Source organism: Eucalyptus grandis, chromosome 11 (assembly GCF_016545825.1).
Source record: "Eucalyptus grandis isolate ANBG69807.140 chromosome 11, ASM1654582v1, whole genome shotgun sequence".
NCBI classification, from domain to species: domain Eukaryota; kingdom Viridiplantae; phylum Streptophyta; class Magnoliopsida; order Myrtales; family Myrtaceae; genus Eucalyptus; species Eucalyptus grandis.
This window is the reverse complement of record NC_052622.1, coordinates 16478767-16498333: the sequence shown is the minus strand read 5'-3', so window position 1 is coordinate 16498333 and position 19567 is coordinate 16478767. Positions and strand designations below refer to the sequence as shown.

The following is a 19567-nucleotide window of genomic DNA, read 5'->3' as shown; positions in this document are numbered from 1 at the left end:
TTCGGGGTAAATCGAGGTTTCCCGTACGCACGATCGGCTATTTAAGGAAAAGATAAGGAAAATTCCATCGACCCCGAGCTAATCCCGTGCATCCGAACCGCGATGCAGGCCGGATTCGTCCCGTCAGGTCGATGAATTAATCCGGATCGGTCTCCGGTATAAATGGTGAGACCGAATCCGTCCATAAATGACACTTTTGTTCCCTTTCGTGAATCGTGCTTCTCCTTGGAAAATGGGAACCGACCGTGAAAAGGGCCCTGGCTATCTATTATGGTCATGTGAATTATTAGTGTCTCCGCCACCTCGGTCGTGTCCCCAGGATCGAGTGGGAGGCACGTCGCGTCCGAAAGCACGGGCGCGTCGCGCGTCAAACTGAAGACCAGTTCCTCTCTCTGTCCCAGCCAACCAGTCAGATATAAAGCCGCTGGTCGAGAGGGAGACGGAGACATAAAACTGCTTGTCGAGAGCGAGGGAGGGAGTGAGAGAGAGAGAAGGAGTTCGTGCACGAGTGAGAGAGAGAGAGAGAGAGAGGGAGATGGGGACCGAGGCGAGCAACGGGCATGCGTGCTGCGCGAAGGGGCCGGGGTACGCGTCCCCGCTGGAGGCCATGTCCGGCCCCAGGGAGAAGATCCTCTACGTCACTTGCGTCTACTCCGGTGCGTACTTTGCTTTCCCTCCGTCGCGTCCTCCCCGATCGATCGTTCTTCTCGACCCACCTCCGTGCTTTTGGACTCTCGTCTCCCCCGCTGTTTCGCCTCCCCTTTCGTTTTCTAACCGGGAGTTGGGTTCGTTCTGTGCTCTGTTTGCTCTGTTCTGTTACTCGACACAGTCGCTGATTAACCCAGGAACAAGAAAGGAACCGGGTCCGTGATCCGGATGATCTGCGTTATGCAGTTATTGATACGTAGTTCTTATGCTGGTTTTGAACATGTGGTGAGGTCTTTTTACGAAGAGCTTGGTTTTCGCTTGATGGCTGAAATTGGTTCTTTATGAGGAATCGATTGGCTGTCCTTAGATTGAAAGATGCTATCTTTGGGTGAACACGATGCTAATTTCGGCGTCTACTTGGCTCACCAAATATGTTGTATGTACTTATGTCTGATGTCTGGCTGGTGCTAGTGCTTGGTATCTCCGAAATTCGAAAAGAGATTGTGAAATTTTCGTTCTTGGGTCAGGAACTGGAATAGAGAAGCCCGATTACCTCGCCACGTTGGACGTGGATCCGGACTCGCCCAGCTACTCGAAGGTCATCCACAGGCTCCCCGTGCCCTACCTGGGCGACGAGCTCCATCACTCCGGATGGAACTCGTGCAGCTCTTGCCATGGGGATCCGTCGGCCGACAGGCGTTTTCTGGTCCTGCCATCTTTGATGTGAGAAGCCTGTTCTCATGGTCCTCCTATTTTTTACAATTTTTTTTCCGAAGTCTGGGGAAAAAAAAAGACACTTGATCTCTGGTTTAGCAATTACTTTTCTTTAGGTTCTCTTTCTTTCTTTTACCAAATCAGCAGCCAAAACTGCTTTTTCATAAACTTTGCTTACAAAGTATGTTGCATCTTTCAGATCCGGCCGGATATATGTGATCGATACAAAGACCAATCCTCTAGCTCCAGCCCTGCATAAGGTTGTTGATCCAAAAGACATTGTTGAGAAGACTGGACTCGCTTATCCGCACACGTCCCATTGCCTTGCATCTGGCGAGATCATGGTCTCGTGCCTCGGTGACAAAGATGGAAAAGCCGAGGGAAATGGTTTTCTGCTCCTCGATTCAGAATTCAACGTGAAAGGAAGGTTATAACTGTTGAATCACATGCCCAAATCCTTTCATCCGTTTTCATTTGGATACATGTTAAACAATTGGCGGTGCCAATTTATTCAACTAGTCGCATCTGGCACTGTTCAAGTTTTTTCCTTCTATTTCCTCCTTTGTATCATGTCAATAATTTTAGCCTAAATGTCATCTATATGCGGCTCTGAGTTTCAATTGCTGCTGATTTTTCTACATAAGGTGGGAGAAACCTGGCCACAGTCCCCTCTTCGGTTATGATTTCTGGTACCAACCCCGGCACAAGACGATGATTAGCTCATCGTGGGGGGCTCCTTCAGCTTTCACCAAAGGTTTTAACCCTCAGCACGTGTCGGACGGTCTATACGGGAGGCATCTCCATGTGTACAGCTGGCCTGATGGTGAACTCAAGCAAACACTGGACCTGGGCGACACTGGCCTCATACCGCTCGAGGTAGATAAAAAACTTAGCAGCTTTTGGTTCAGTTCCGTTTAGGTTGGTTCACGTGTTGGTTCTTGTTAAGCCACTGCAAGCTCAAAATTCTCAGAACAATGCCTCGCTGACTTTTTGTAGATAAGATTCCTGCATGATCCTTCCAAGGACATGGGATATGTTGGGTGTGCATTGAGCGGCAATATGGTGCGCTTCTTCAAGACCCAGGACGGCTCGTGGAGCCATGAGGTATTCAACTATAACTTCCTGATATTTCACTCGACAATTGCTGGAATCGAACCTTTAGTAGTGGTGTCAAGTGGCATGGCAAGTTCTTGACTGCCAGAATGTCTGAAAAAATGAAGTCAAGGTTCAACTGATGTAAGCATCTCCGTGCAGATCAGTGCTGTTTTTGATTCATTTAGAAATGTTACAACAGGACCATGACGAATGTGTTTTTTCTTTGTGCAAAAATGAAATTATAAGGGATATATAACTCTTGTTATATACTTGACGAAAACCTGTGAATTGATGCAATTTTGCCAACTTTGGGAAGCACAACAAAATTCTCACATGTCCTCTTACTAAAATCAGAGATCTAGCTGAATATAATTTTTGTCTGTCATCTCTCCCCTATTCGATGCCTTTTTTTTTTATCCCATGTCTCCGTACTTCCTTTTCTAATTGAATACAGGCTTTTATCACCCCTGCAGATTGCCACTAATATGATATTATGCAGCCCGGTAATGTCTTTTTCCCACTGGTTTATGCAGGTGGCTATATCAGTTGAACCTCTGAAGGTCCAAAACTGGATCCTTCCCGTAATGCCTGGACTCATAACAGATTTCTTGATATCACTCGATGATCGTTATCTGTACTTTGTGAACTGGCTTCATGGGGACGTGAGGCAGTATAACATTGAGGACCCTGAACATCCAGTGCTCGCGGGCCAAGTATGGGCCGGGGGACTGTTTCGGAAGGGAACCGCAGTTGTGGTAGAGAGAGAAGACGGCACGACATGGCAAGTTGACCATCCTGAGATAAAGGTATGTCTGTTTCAATTTATGTAAGAACAAACAATGGTAAAAGCTGATTACGGTACAGATTTCTAAATCTTGCTGGATAATTGCAAGAATATTACTTCTTTGACCACTTCATGAATTGCTTCAGGGGAATAAACTCAGAGGAGGACCTCAAATGATCCAGTTAAGCTTAGATGGCAAGCGACTCTATGTCACAAACTCACTCTTCAGCTCTTGGGATCGCCAATTCTATCCTCAACTGATGGAGACAGGATCGCACATGCTGCAGATTGATGTCGACACCGAGAAAGGTGGCCTCAAAATTAACCCGGACTTCTTCGTGGACTTCGGCTTGGAGCCTGATGGCCCGTCCCTAGCTCATGAAATGAGGTATCCAGGAGGCGACTGCACTTCAGACATATGGATTTGAGCATGCTACGTGTGTCCTAAAAAGGATCAAGTGCTTCTCCCGTATCATGTCTGTGCTAACCCCGCCATTGGCCTTTACTGATTGTGGCTAGGACTCTGAAAGGCTGGGCATGGTCTCTCTAAAGAACCCTGTTTTTCATACTTTCAAGAAGATTCAAATTTTATGTTCTCTGTTCATACTTGAATTTGCCAATCTCCCAGTTAAAACAACCTTATGCTTTTTGGTCAATTATGAGTTATTGTACTTAATGCTTAGTTTTGAGTTCCTTGTGTGATCGTCGACACTGTTGTTAAATTTGCTGCCGAAACGAACTTACGGAAACCAATTCTCAGAGTGAGATAGCAAGATGACAAGGTTTCCTCCTGAATTGCAGAATCATAGGTAACCATGATGTATCTCTAGATTTCGGCCAAATGGAAGGCTACCTAATCTCTATTCAAACCACATGGGAGTCTATTGTATATATTGTAGCGGGGAAAATTGTGATCATCTTTTAGCAACTTCGCAATCCAAGCTCTGATATTTATTATTTGGGAGGGAACGACGGTGATCAGAGAATCAACCAAATTTAGGATTTTGTTCTATATTAACTATTTGTAGTTTTACCAAAAAAAAAAAAAAAAAAAACTATTTGTAGTTTTCGGGTTCTTTGGATATTTCAGATCATGCCATTTCCTTTTAAATAATTATTTGACTGGGTTCTGGGTACCATTCTTATAGTTTCGTAGATATAACTTACTTTTCCAGGATTTTTTTTAAGGAGTAAATTAGGTTCTCCAGTATTGATTCGTTTTGTTCTCAATTATAGAACAGTCTCATCTCTTGGAACATCGATGGAATCGAGTTTCTTTGCTGCGTGCCTTGCACAAGTTACGATCCATGTCTACCCATTTCCATTGCTTAGTACGTGATTTCAATAGCATGACTAATAGAAACCCGACGCCTTGTGACCGGTCTCCTTCATCTTCATTCCAAATCTTAAATGCTCACAAAATCGAGTCATATGTCTAGGCATACATGAGTACATTCTAATTGAAACAACAAAGACCACGTTTAAATACTGGATTAGCCAGACAAAAGCCTATTTCTAGATGGCTTAGTTTCTCTTTTCGAAGAGATAACGACTTTTTGGCTATTATCATGCTCTAGTTTAACCCACACCTGTTCTCCCTTATCCTAACAACCGAAGGATGGGGACACTCAATACTTTTTTCTTTTTTTTCAAAGGGGACACTCATACTTTTTTGGTCTGAAACGGTGATCTGTTTCATTCAAGGAGGACGGAATTTACAACCCATAGAAAGGGCGTCAATACATAGTAAAGTCACTAACTTTGCAGGAGGAAATGTGGGCCAAGAAGATGAGAGAGAATTGCGTGCTTGGGCCTTAGCGGCCCAATCAACTGCAGCATTAGCTTCTCTTCGGCAGTGTTGAATCCGCAAGTGAGGGAAGGAGAGACGCAACGTAGAAACGTCTGCTACAAAAGCTCGGATCTCCCATGGTGAGGAACAACGATCGTTGAGTGTCTCCACAAGAGTCAAGCAGTTAGACTCAATGATAAGGTGAGCTTCTTCCTTGCCCTGTTCTAGCAAATAAGTGAGGGTGGAAATTAGGGCTTGAACTTCGCATTGCAGGGCTGAAGACGCACGAACTGTGCTGCTAAATCCATCGATCAAAATACCAGTGTGATCCCTGAGGACACACGCGATTGCACCCATGTTGGTATCAGAGGGAAAAGCCCCATCAATATTTGCCTTGAAACTGCCTTGATCCGGTGGAGTCCAAAGTCGATTAGGGTTGAGCAGAGCAGATCCTGTATTGGCTGATTGCTGCAAAGAGTTTCTATAGAGCGATGCTTCAGCAAGCGCCACATCTACAAGCTGATCAGGAGCGGTTCGCTGTTGTCGAAAAGTGAAATGGTTGTGCGCCTTCCATAAGTGCTAGAGGATGGAGGCGATGATCTCCTTGGAAGGTAAACCCGACTGATTTTCAAAAACTTCCTCAAGCCACGCATCTATTCGATTTCTGCTGTAGGCGGAATGATCAATTTGTACTCTGTAGTGAGACCAGATTTTTTTATGTCCATGGGCAAAATAACAGAATGTGTTCAGTGGTTTCAGGTGTGTGCATAGAACAGAGCTGACATAGAGGGTCCTGTAAAATGTGTCTTCGGAAGAGATTGGCTTTAGTAGGGAGAGCATTATGACACAATGACCAGATAAAAACTTTAATCCTAGAGGGAGTCTTGAGATTCCAGATATATCGCCAGAGACGGGCTGATGGCTGATAAGAGGATGAGGGTAGATTTTTGTTTGTAGGGTAATCTGATTGTCTGAGGATGTGGTAGGCAGATTTAATTGAATACTGACCTATTTGTGTGACTGTCCAGATGAGATGATCGGCTGAAGGAGCATGACTTAATGGGATATTAATAATCTCCTCAACGGTGTGTTGGTCAAAGTGCTGTTGGAGAAGAGGGATATTCCAAACCTGATCGTGAGGAACTATGAGACCAGCAACCGGTTTGGATTCTGCTCTAGGAGCTGGTCCACCAATGATTCCAGAGGTAAGCCATTTATCCTCTCGGATATTGATTTTCTGTCCATCACCAACAGACCACTGTAGCTTAGAAATTATAGCATCTCGACCTAAAAGTAAGCTTTTCCATCCCCAAGAGGAATTAGTCCTATTCCTTGCATGCCAGAAATTGCTAGAAGGATAATATAGGCCTTTGAAAAGTCTACCCCATAATGAGGATTGGTTTTGAAAAAGTCTCTAGGCTTGTTTCCCTAAGAGGGCTTTATTGAAGGTTAGTAGATCACGAAAGCCTAGGCCTCCTTCTGCCTTCCTCTGTTTTAGTATATCCCATGCTCTCCAATGAATACCATTTGTAGTGCTTCGTGTTTGCCACCAAAATTTAGTGATTTTCTGCTCAATGGATTTGCATATAGAAATTGGAATGTTAAATATAGACATTGCGTATTGCGGGAGAGCCTGCACTATCATCTTTAACAAGATTTCCTTTCCTCCTTTAGAAATAAAGTGCTCTTTCCAGCCTTCAAGTTTGGCACTAACACGTCCCAAAATCCAAGCGAACATATCATTCTTGGACACACCCCAGTCAGATGGAATGCCCAAATACTTGCCTATCTTAGATATAACAGGAACTCTTAACTCTGCAGCGAGGTTTTGTTGCAAAATGAAGGGACAGTCCCTACCACAGAATAAATCAGATTTATTTCTATTTATAGCTTGGCCCGTAGCAAGACAATACTGATGTAAAATATTGGCTAGATTCTAGCTTTCTAGGGTACTTCCATTCAAGAAAAAGATTGCATCATCCGCAAAAAATAAATGGGAAAGGGTAGGGGTGAGCGGTTCCCGGTTCCTTACAGGTTCCGCTTGGAACCTAGAACCTACCCTCAGGTACAGGGTTCCTCATTTTTGGAACACGGAACCTACCCGTCGGAACCAAGAACCCGGAACCTACCTTGTCACGGGTTCCGGGTCGGTTCCGGGTTCCAACAGGTTCCAACGGGTTCCTTTTTTTTCATTTTTAGTTTTAAAAAAAATGCTTCTATTGGAACTTACCGAATGATTAATTAGCCAAGCTATATTCCCTTTATTTGTGGCATCGATTACAAGTTCTTCACGATCTTGAAGAGCTGCACAATGTCTCATCATGTTTAGAAGACAAACTGACAGATAATGCAGATCATGATTTCAATGCTAATCAATGAACCTGATGAGCCAAAGAGACAAAGCTTTGGGAGGGAAAATCATGAAGAAACACACTTCCTTAACTCCACTCTTTATAAACCACTGGGGGTTCGCCCCAGTGGCCACCCTTCCAACTTGGAAGGGGAGGTGAGGGTTCAATCCCCACCTTCTCGGGAGGATGGGGGTAGGGACGCGTAAGTTTCGAGAGTGGGTTGCGACTTCCACGCCCGCAAGAGGTAAGGCACAAGTCTGCGAGTGAGTGTAGAGTAGGCATAGAGTAGGACCGACAAAAAAAAAAAAAAACTCCACTTTTTATGATAATGAAAAAATGAAAAACATTTGAGAATATAAATCACTGTACTTGTCTCTTTTTATCATGTCCTCCATTTCCAAGAATAAATGAAAAGTATAATGACAAATACAGCATTTCCGTCCAACTAAAGCATAACATGCAAATAATGAGGTAGTTTTCAGAAGAAAGTACCATTTCTCCTTCCCGAATATTTCTTCGAGCAAAGGGTCCCCATCCATGTATACCAGTTTACTTGAAACATATTCGATGCTTTTCTGTCCTCTGAAACAGTAATTTAATATTAGCCATTATGAAAGACACATCAAGCAAAATGCGATGATAAAAATTGGAGGAGCAAACGTACTTGTTAATGACCATGACATAGTTATAATCAACCTCTTGGCTGTCGAACCTTTCGCATAATCGTCCAAGTAAAATCATATTTTTCCAGGACAAGGCAGCATGCACCATATAGTTTTTAGTCAATGGATCATAGTTGTTAAATCTTCTAGGCAATAGACTTAACAAAACGGCTTTGGACATGAGATTGAAGCAGAGAATTAAAACATGTAGACAAGGGGAACCAATCTAACCTATGATCGGCGCAATATATCAACTTCTTTGTTATTTGACTCCCACTCTTCTCCGGGCGGTGTAACTGAAAACAAAGATATAGAATCGGTGTAAACTTACATGAGTATCTATCTAACATATCCTTCCTTGAAATCCAACGGCAAAGAAAATAGAAAGAAAGCAAGAGCGAGCGTCAGAATAGATTAAAAAATCCAGCTCAAGAAATTCTACCAATGTTATATCTGATAAAAGTCATGAAAATAATATATATCTATATAAGGACTTACTTCCATGCTTTGTGTCCTGCTCTTGCAGCACACATAACTTGAAAATAAGTAGGACATCTGCTGCATTGAGTGCGGGAACCATGAGTCTGCGTACATATTACACAACTCGCACCACAAGCAAAGAAAAGCATTTGAAAAGAAGCACCGAGCATCTAGAAGTTAATGGCAAATAAACTAAGCAAGTAGACAACAAACAAAATCAACACATCAAACTCAAAAACTCAACTGAACAGTAAGCTGCTATAAAGCTATTATGAAATTAGGTTCTCCTCTATTGCTAAACGCTTTTATCATTCCCACAATAAGTACAATCCACCACATCAAAGAAACAACAATCTTCAAAACTGTAAATCTAAATAAGTATGGATTACCTTAAAAAAAAAGTTGGAAGAATTCTAGGTATTCCAGTGGCTGGTTCCATTTTCTCATGATTCAGAAAGCCAACTTCAGGGCAAAACCACGCGCATGTGACATGAACCCAGAGCGGCTCGATATCCGTTGGCTTCAAAGCACCCCCTAGAGACTAGCATTTAAGCCAGTCAAAATAATTTCAAGCAAGAAAATACTAACTCACACAACACCAAGACATAGATTTAGAGCAAAAGTCAAACAACCGTGATAATGAATTTCATATGATACGGCTTCCTCAAAATCCCAATAGTAATATTTCTAAAAATCAAAAGTGATATATCTAATATTGTCACCATGAACGTCAAATAATTTAAAAGTATAAGAAACAACATATGAGGACAATAGGAGATTGAGACATTGAATCTAACCTTCTACTGCACAAAGACAACACTTTGCCTCCTCACATCGGGCATTTCACATGCCCCGCAAACCCATGAAGTGAAGTCTTGGACGTTGTTTACCCCATAACATTCTTGATGCACAGCTATCGACACCCGCAATCAAGAGTGAATCCGGTTCATTTACGGAAGAAGACAAACTATCTGGTGACCTTTGATTCAAATACCAAAAAAAGGTGGACAAATGCTATCTCGAAAAGATATAAGACCTTGCAGATTATCATTTTGTTATAGTCCCAATCTTCAACCCATCTACATACGGCACACCTTTCTCGTCGTCCATTTAGCGAAATGTGCACATAACTCTCTGCCAAAAAGATAAAATAAATAATAAAGCACTTCATTGATTCCAAACACTAAGATTCTTTTTTTTTTTTTTCGCAGCGGGGAATTTTGCTCGCAAACTTCAGCCTTTAGCTTTTGTTTTCGAAATATCTGTCTCTTGATATAATAGTAAAGGAAGTAACTAAAACGATCAATTTAGTAAACATAAACCTGAATTTCCTCATCATGAACTTTGCCTTCGCAGTTTCACTAGCAAGATCAACAGGGTCATGTGCCTTCTGACAAATAGCATATTATCAACATTCAGGGTTTGAGCAACTTCATAACAAAACAGGCAATTCATTGCACGAACGGATCTTCACCTGATTAAGATGCCGGCAAGCAATAAGGCACAAATCATCCTTCAAATTGCAATAGAATTGAACAAGATCTTCAAGTTTTAATTCAATGCCAAAACTTTTAAGCGAATCCACAGGACTGGTTTTAGAGACTTCTGCAGATTTGGTCCCATGGTAGACATCCTTATGCTCCCAAGAAATATCCTCTAAGACGTTTAGGTTATTTCCTAATCTGGACACTGGCACACTGTGGGTCAGCGAGTGGTGGTGTCGAGGGTGAGTGGCGGTGGCGTCGAGGGCGAGCGACGGTGGTGTCAAGGGCAAGTAGCGAGCTAGAGGTCAGCGGTGGTGCCGTCAAGGGAGAGCGGAGGTGGCCTCGAGTAGGGGTCAGCGAGTGGTGACGTCGAGGGTGAGCGACGGTGGCGTCGAGGGCAAGCGGTGAGCCAGAGGTTAGCGGCGATGCCGTCAAGGGCGAGAGGAGGTGGCCTCGAGCGGGATCGCGAGCGGTGGTGTCGAGGCAAGCGATGGTGCCGTCGAGGGCAAACGGCAAGCCAGAGGTCAGCCGCGGTGCTTTCGAGGGCGAGCGAAGGTGGCCTCGACCCTCGAGCAGAGATCAGCGGTAGTGGCGTCGAGGGAGATCGGCGGTGGCGTCGAGACTCGAGGGCGACCAGCAGTGGCGTCGAGCGAGATGGAGAACGGACGGGCGAAGAGGTCAGCCGCGGTGCTGTCGAGGGCGAGCGAAGGTGGCCTCAACCCTCGAGCAGAGATTAGCGGCAGTGGCGTCGAGGGAGATCGGCGGTGGCGTCGAGACTCGAGGGCGACCAGCGGTGGCGTCGAGCAGAGACGTTCGAGCGAAGAGAGAACTCAGTGAAAAGTGAAAACTAAAAGTGTCGTGTGTGTGGATTCTGTGGAAGAGGCGAGAGAAGTTTTGATTTGGGGGTTTTTGTGCCCTAATCGAACCGGTTCCGGTTCCTAGTGCCGGTTCCGGTTCCTATAAGAACTGGAACCGGAACCGGTCCCTTTAGAACCGGGAACCGAACCGGAACCTCCGATTCGGTTCCCCGGTTCCCGGTTCTACCTGGGAACCACGCTCACCCCTAGGAAAGGGTAGGGCAGTACCTATTCAGTTTGATTCCTTTGAGAGTGCCTGAGTGGACAACTTGATGCATGAGAGTAGATAAGAGGTTGGCTACAAGAATGAACAAATATGGAGATAGTGGATCCCCTTGTCTAAGACCCCTTGTAGGATGGAAGTATTCCAAAAATTCGCCATTAAATTTAACACTGAATGTGGCGGTGGTGATACATTGCACCCACCGAACCCATTGAACATGGAAGCCCAGTCTTTTAAGATAGTCCTCTAAAAAATCCCACTCAACCCTATCATAAGCCTTCTGCATGTCTAGCTTTAAAATCGCCTGAAAATGTTTCTTTCTTTTGCTGATTTTTAAATGGTGCAGAACCTCTTGCACAACCAAAATATTGTCTTGGATCTGTCTACCTGTGACATAAGCACTCTGTTCTGTTGAAATTAATTCTGGGAGAAACTGCTTTAAACGGTTTGCCAACACTTTAGAAATGATTTTGTATATGAAATTGCATAGACTAATAGGGCGATACTGTTCTAACCTTTCCGGATGTGGAACCTTGGGGATAAGAGTAATGAGAGTTCTATTGAAAGTAGAGGGCATCACACCTGAACTGAAAAATTTGTTGACTGATATGTATATGTCCTCTTGAATGATATCCCAGTGGTTGTGATAGAATAACCCATTAAAACCATCCGGTCCTGGGGCTTTGTTGGCTCCAAGCTGGAAAGCAGCCTGCTTAACTTCCTCCCTAGTAACAAGTGCAGTTAAGCTTGCATTCATATCTGCTGTGATGACCTGGGGGCATTGCATAAGAACAGGCACGTAATCTCTATAGCCAGTCGAGCGATAGAGATTTTGGAAATATGTTTGCGTTATGTGCTTAAGTTGAGTAGAATCGCGAATCCAGCCAAGGTGCTCGTCTTTAAACATGCTGATGCGATTTCGTTGTCTGCGTTGGATTGTCGTTGCATGAAAAAACTTTGTATTCTTGTCGCCCTCCCGTAGCCATTGGATCCTCAAATGCATTGCCCAATATGTTTCCTCTCTCTGCCATATTTTTTGAATTTCATATTGTAGGCTAGATACAAGTGCTTTGTCATAGGTAGGACCTGGTTGATTAATATGATTCTGAATCTGCTGTTGTAACAGATAGACTTGTTGCTGATCGTTGCTGAAAAGGGATTTACTCCACTTTGCAAGAGCAAATGAAGTACGTTGAAGCTTGCTGGTCAAGGATTGAGGTTGCGTTGCTGATAAAGCCCATGCATTGCTAATGATTGATCTACAGTCTTTTTCTTGAAGCCAGAAAGCTTCAAAGAAGAAAGTTTTCTTCCTTTTAGAAGAGTTCGGTTCAGTGAGTAAGAGCAAAGGACTATGATCGAGGTTAAAGTAGGAAAAGCAAAGACTTCTGCCCTCGGGTAAGATAACCTCCATTCAATTGTGCACAGGGCCCTGTCTAGCCTTTCTTTAATGGCTTCATCACCATCTCTTTTGTCCATAAACATGCAATCATTCACAAACTCTCGAAAGGAATTTAATCTGTATGACTCCATAATCCTTTTGCCCTCCTTTTCCCAATGATAAAGGATGTCATTATAATCACCTATGCACATCCATGGAAGCGAACTTGAAGTCCGAATCTGTCTGATGTCTGCCCATACTTGCTGTCTGTGATGGTACATCGAAGGCGCATGAAGACAGGTAAGTCTCATAGTTGTTGCAGTTTGATTCTTGGTACAAATTGTGTCGATGAAGTGGCTAGTAGAATGCTCAACAGTTAAAGACATCTCCTGGTCATTCCAAAAGATTACCAAACCTTCGGCCAAACCCATAGGATTTACTACAAAAGAACTTGAAAACTTCAGCTTTCTCTTGAGATTCTGGATCATCACTTCTTGATTTTTCGTTTCCATAAAAAAAAAAACAATATTAGGCCTTTCACTGGCCACAAGGGCTCTTAGTGCTTGAATTGTCGTGGGATTGCCCACCCGACAATTCCAACTTATGATCCTCATTTGTCATGTGGTGGCTTTTTTGGGCAAGCCACCACGGCCCATGTTCCAACCCCTTCAGTAGAAAAGATAGGGGTATCCAAGAGAGTTGAGTCATCTAGAACTGCATTTGCATTAAAAGAAGTCCCATGATGATTATATCTTTTGGTTTTTTTTTTCAGTGGACTAGATTTGGAGATTGACCTTGGAGTCTTGATTTTCTTGCCGATGGAGGAATCCTCTGATGCACTATGTGGTAAAGTCAACTGGTTGATCATAGGAGATTTCTGTTTTAGGTCAGCAGGAGGAGAAGGCTGCTGCATAGTTGAGGATTGTTCTGCTCTAGTTTCCACTGTTGCTGAATGCTGCTTATGAATCTAAGGAGCTTGAAGGAGTAAAGGAGCTGTTTGCGGTTGAGTTTCTGGTACTATTTCTTCAACATCTTCTTGATTCGGATATTGCTTATAAAACGCAGACCAGAATGGACTATGTTGATTGACCTCTGCCCTCAACCATTTTCCATAAGACAACTTATCATTTCCTTCGATTTTTGCTGCATCATAAGGGATGCCATTGCAGTACAGCGCATTATGGCCAAGGATACCACATGAATAACAATAATGTGATAGGCGTTCATATCTAAAGTCAATCCATATGTGTTTCCCGTCCACTCTGATAAGTTTACCATATTTCAGAGGTTCGTTTAAATTAAGTTCAACTTTTACCCTCATTGATCTAACTGAAGAACTGTCATGGCCTTCAATTCTCACCTCCTGAACTGTGCCAAGTTGTCGAACAACTTTTGTAATCATATGTTCAGTACATCGTTCTAGAGGAAGACCATAAATTTGCACCTAGAACGCACAAGTTGTAAAGTCATAGCAGTGCAAAGGAGTATTGGGCAGCCAGGGTTTTAGAATAATCAGGTGATGTCCAAACAACCAATGTCCATTGTCTAAGATTTGCTGCTTTTCCCCTTCAGTATTGAATTTAAATATATAGAATCCTTCTTCACGTTGAGAGATTTCAACATGGTCATTGCGCCAGACTCTTCTTAAGGTACTCTGAAAAGCTGGAAAGTTGATAGTAGGATTGGACAGAATTTTACCGATTAATGTGAGTTTACATTCTTGCAGTTTCTCTGGCGGTTCCTCCCAGATTTCCACACCTTGTTCAGGCCAGAGTCGGCCAAGTCTTTGGCAAAGAGCAGCAATCCGGGCATCGTCTTGCGGAGGAGATGCGTCCATGGAAAACTATCGAGGAGAGATGAGTGGTGGCGACATGCAAACACCGATAAAGAAAAGCACTAGTTGCGATGACAGTATAAAATAAAAATTGAGGTGAAATGCGCTCTGGATGATGAGATGGGAAGCAAAGAGTTCGTGCATGCAAGGATTACAAACAGAAAGGGGAAGGCATAGCTTGGTAGGATGGAAAGAAAGATTTGGCTAGAGAAATCCATAGTGAATTGGTTGTAATTGCATGGATAACGTGAAAAAGGAAACGGATAGAAGAAAGGCCACCGATGCGAAGCAGAACAGAGATCTTCTAGCTAGAATTGGAGTAGAAAGAGTCGCGATGGGGTGGAATGCAGTGTAACGAGGGGGAAAGTGCCATTAAGAAGGCAAAGGTAGAGAATCAGTGTATTTAGGGTTTAAAGAAGATGTAACAGACTACCATGGCGGTAGAAATAGACTCGACAAAACGAGAGCTTTTCGGGTCACTGCCTTTTTCCTTAAATTTGAAGAGGTTGAAGCCCTCAATGACACTCATACTTTAATGACCCTATTCTAAGGACAAGGCAATAAATGATCTTGAAAATAGTGAAAAACTAAAGTGATAAGGATTTCTTCTTTTATCCCTTTCCATTAACCTACTAACATGAAGATCAAAATCCATTAGCAACCCAAACCAATACTAACTTTGTTCGCACCAGAATTGGCATGGAAAAAGGGGCCAATCTTGGGCAGATTTCAGCATATGTAATCAAAGGCGATGTAAAATTGCTCGAGTCACTATTGGGTTTTCAGATTGTTTGTGATCATTACTTTTGTTGTGGCTATCTACTTCTCTTGTCAACTTAATGGAATGAAAGGCTAGGCCACTATTAATTCCTTTTTTTCTTTTTTAAAATCACGTTGCACTTACCATTGACAATCCTGAGTTGTTCAATTGAATTATAGAAGTTTTATGTGATAAGGCATCTATAATATTTCTTATTCTACTGTGGCAGCATAAAGCATCCCTTTCCATTAAAGGAACAGAGCAGCGATGTCCTTGATGATTTCAACTCGTGCAAAGCACGTCACTGGATCGACCTGCTCATAATAGTTGGATGGCAAGGGATCAGAACAAGCATAGTTCCCACATTCTTATGAAACACAAGCATGTTCACTTCGATTGGCCATGCCTGGGCAACATAACAGCTGCAACTGTTCTGGTGACCAGGAGCTCGGCAGATGCAACGATCTACATTGGAATATACTGCCCACAATCAACTCCTGTGGTTTGGAATCGTAGCCTTCTTGTTCTACACCACTAATGCAAATTGACTGAAATTGGGGTAGTAGTTGACCTACTAGTGAACAAAATCTATGAGGAATAACTAAGTAAGAGCTCAAAAAAGTAGAGAATCTATGTGCGGTCGTCTTCTCATCTATTTGTGTTTGTGTTGTGCATCCTTCAGAAGAGCATGGAGACCACTGGCACGAGAATCCGAACCTGTGAATCTAAATGACGATATTACCAAGACGATTCTCTCTTAACGATTTTTCTGCTATGTCAGAATAGTGGGCCAAAAGAGAGATGTCAGCTCCAAAATTTTCTCCAGAACCGGTTAAAGACTTGTCTAGTCCAAGGGCACGATTACCTGGAGCCAAGAGACATATCAAATTTCCAACGTCATCCTGAGGGAACTCCTGGAACATGAAGTCTCCAAAATGCCAAAGAGGTCACCACAGAACCCACAAGAAAAGTGGACTACCAAATAATGGTAAGCATTTAAGATTACCCTCTGATGAAGAGCCTTCGCTTTCAAAATGGAAGTACATGCAGATGAGTTAATGGATTTAGAATTCAATTCATCAGAGTATGAGCCTATGAATGAATTGTAACTCACTGCTAAAGCAGGCGGCCTTTTTTTCGGAGCTAAAATGCATTGTAACACAACCCAGCACCACCATCCACGGCTGCTTGGGGACATCACCGGCCTCCAGAAGCTGCTCAGGGACACCGTGTCTCTCGTCAATGAAAGAGACCCGTGGTAAGATCTCCCCTCTCCTTGTTGAATCCTGCCTCTTGAAGAAACGCCGTTTCTTCCCCGGATTGGTCGATTGTTTTGGTATTTTGCGCACGGAAAAAAAGTACAAACTTGAGTTGCCTTGCGAGTGGATGGATTGTGGTTATGCATTTTCTGCAATTGGGTCGTTTCGATTTTGCGAATTTATTGAATGATTTCTGTGTTGTTGGGTTTTACAGAGAGATGTGTCGTTGGGATGTTAGATTTCAGAGTGTAGGAACGATATTGCCATTAAGAAGATTTATGGGCGCTGTGAAGTGAAAAAACAAAAAGAAGAAGGTTGGACTTGAATCCAGTAATCGTTTAAGCCAGGCACTAGGTTTCAAATTTCGCAACTCATTTTGTGCGGAGACTCTGTTTTGATTCTCATAGACGCTTTCAGTAGCTCTTTTTTTTGTTTAGGAAGATAGGTTGAGCAAAAGATGTGGCTGGTTTTGTTTGAAAGAAAATGATCGAGGAAGACTGCCCAAGCTCGTCTAATGTTTTCCTTAGGATTTCCGGAATTTTCCTAGGGATGGCGAGATGGTAATTGCATTGGGTTTTATCGGTCGAAGTCTGATATCACTTGAGAGTAGCATAATGTACAGGTCTGCAGAAGCAGAAAACTGTAGAAGTCCTGAATTTCATGAATTCAGGCCTGTCCTACACAGTTTCCGCAAAGCACGAGTGGCAACCATTCACAAGGGATTAATTCTAACTAGTATTGAACCCAGTGGAATTGACTTAGTAGTTTGAGGAATGAACACATTTGTGGTTTATGTGCATACATTTGATTCCTGACACGAATTTGCAACCAACCTCATTTGTCGGCATCACCTTGGCTGTTGCTACTGTTATATATGGTTTATGAGGTCAGTGGAGTATTTCATAGCGCAATAGCTTATCTAAGATAGGTTAGTTACATCCGACCAAAAAAAAAAAAAAGATGGTTAAATACTATATTCATATTAGACAGTTGCTTAGCCTAATACGATACAAGTTAGAGAATGACTCAAGACAAACAACATTCCCAATTAAAACCCCCTCTTTCTATTCATTTATTCTTTCTTCTTGATTAGTTGGATAGGTTCTTATACGGTAACCAAAAATCTTACCACACGAAGTAGTTACAAACAGCAGAGATGCTTAGAAGATTTAAATCTGTAGAACTTAATGACAGAAAAGATGGCAGACAAAGCATTACACAAGAGCAGCTACAGCCCAACGCACCCACTCAAAAGGAGAGAAGAAGAAATACACCCATATTCTAAAGTTTGGTAAATTAATCCCAATGGTGCATGGGAAGAACTGCAATGTCCACGACAATACTTTTCATTTGCAATGAGCACCCCCGCCGAGAAAATATTGGGTGGTCCGGGACCGCCACGTCAATGTGGTCCCGGACCACTCACGCAATGCCACGTGTAAGGGGAGGGAACCAAAGGACCTACCCCTGTCTCTCTCCTCTTTCTCTTCTCTGTCTCCCTCCCCTTACACGTGGCGCCGTGTGTAAGGGGAGGGACCATGCTGATGTGGCGGTCCCAAATCACCCAATATTTTCTCCACCCTGCCCCCCAAAAAAGGGGGAAAAAGCATGGTGATACTGGCAATGTCACCCGTGAAATGTCAAAATTCCCCATTAAAAAAAAAAGGCCTTTAGGCCCATGTGGCCAGGCACGACTCATGGGCCGCCAAGCCCATGATGAGATCTAGTCAAGCGGGACATAGAAATGGTTTAGAAGTGCATAGCAGGGACTGTGGAGGTGGTTGCAATGGCTTTTACGGTGGCAAAGGTGGTGCTGGGGGCTCAAGGGCTGTCGCGTGACAAGGAAGGGCTGGCATGTTTTCACTCTTTTTTTTTTGTTTATAAACGAAATTCTGTTTTTGTTCCTGAACAAAAAAAAACAAAAACGCGTTTGATTGCGTTTCTTTCTTTTTTGTTTTGTTCTCGAACTCAAAAAGAACGAAATAAGAAACAAACAAAAAATTGTTTCTTGTTCAGAAATAATTTTGAAGAAACACTTCTTCCTTCTTCTCTCACTCTTCTCTTTTCTTCTTGTTTTCTTCTTCTTTTTTTCTTTGGCCGGTCGCCGGCCTCGCCATGGCCGGGCGACCGGCCATCGAGGGCCGGCGACGCCGTCAAGGGTCGGCGACCTCGCCGGGGCCGCGACACTCGGCCTCGCCGGATCCGGGCGAGGTGCCGACCCCGTCGACCGGTCGCGGAGGCCTAACCTACTGAAAGAAGAAAAAAATAAAAAGAAAGGAAAAAATGAAAAATAAAATAAAAATTTTTAAAAATTAAAAGAAACAAAAAAAAAGAACATAAATTTACCAAACGTGTTTCTATTCATTTTTTATTCCCGGAACAAGTTTACCAAACGCATCTTTTTGTTCAAAATTGTTCCTCGGAACAAAACACTTTTTTCTATTTGTTCCTTGGAACGCTTTTTTGAAAACGTTACCAAACGCGCCCGTGACTTCAAGAAATACTGATGATGTTAGTGGTAGCATTGGATTTGGAACGAGAGGTTGAGGTGGCAAAATCATCAGTGCTCAAGCAGGTGGTCACGTTGGAGTTTGTGATCGGGAGGTGTGGCCATGGGATTGCAGCGGTTGTCATTTTGAAGTGGTCACGACGAATTTTAGGTCGTGGCAGCGACAAGAGGATTGGACAAACATATTACCGCAGATCTCGAGAATTTTAACAGTAACAGAGGGATATAAAGATCAATTCATGGAAATGAATTATAAAATAATATGTCAAACTGTGAGATGGTATTTGCACGAGTGAATTATATTCAAGCACCCAAAAAAAATCTACCACATCACTTTATGACTTAATAATTTTGTAAATTGGTCTTTCTTTATTCAGCATTATTCCTTTTAGAGTCATGTGCTAATAATATCTACGGTCATTCAACCAAATTTATTGCTTAAATTTAAAATCGCCATTCGCAGATTTCCACTTTCACTTATCCTAATTACTTTTTCTTCATAAATAATAATAAAATTTTATAAAAGATAAACAATTTACCACATTAGGTATACTTAGGATCAAATAGAACTAATAAAAACTAGGGATAAGTGTATTGCAGGCTATAAAATTTCAAAAAATGCAATTAAGTTATAAGACTTATTACGAAAATACAATTTATGCTTAAAACTTTCAAAAAATGTAATCAAATCCTAGAGTTTGTCAAGTTGGCTCAATCAAGACGGAATAAGTTCTAAAATT

At 42.7% G+C, this 19567-nt stretch overlaps 1 protein-coding gene across 1 annotated transcript; it reads left to right on the top strand.

The window, feature by feature from the left end:
* Positions 1-312: 312 nt before the first annotated feature.
* Positions 313-3930, top strand: LOC104414261 (selenium-binding protein 1). Its single transcript, XM_010025312.3, has 7 exons — positions 313-656; positions 1176-1371; positions 1562-1789; positions 2007-2238; positions 2359-2466; positions 2991-3263; positions 3388-3930. Exons 1-7 carry the CDS (start codon positions 536-538, stop codon positions 3667-3669), a joined length of 1440 nt encoding a protein of 479 aa, XP_010023614.2. The 5' UTR covers positions 313-535; the 3' UTR covers positions 3670-3930.
* Positions 3931-19567: the final 15637 nt, after the last annotated feature.

Coding starts and splice junctions, on each gene's coding strand:
- LOC104414261 (XM_010025312.3), top strand. CDS start 536: ATGGGGACCGAGGCGAGCAACGGGCATGCGTGCTGCGCGAAGGGGCCG. Junction 657..1,175: donor CGTCACTTGCGTCTACTCCG/GTGCGTACTTTG, acceptor TTCTTGGGTCAG/GAACTGGAATAGAGAAGCCC. Junction 1,372..1,561: donor CTGGTCCTGCCATCTTTGAT/GTGAGAAGCCTG, acceptor TGCATCTTTCAG/ATCCGGCCGGATATATGTGA.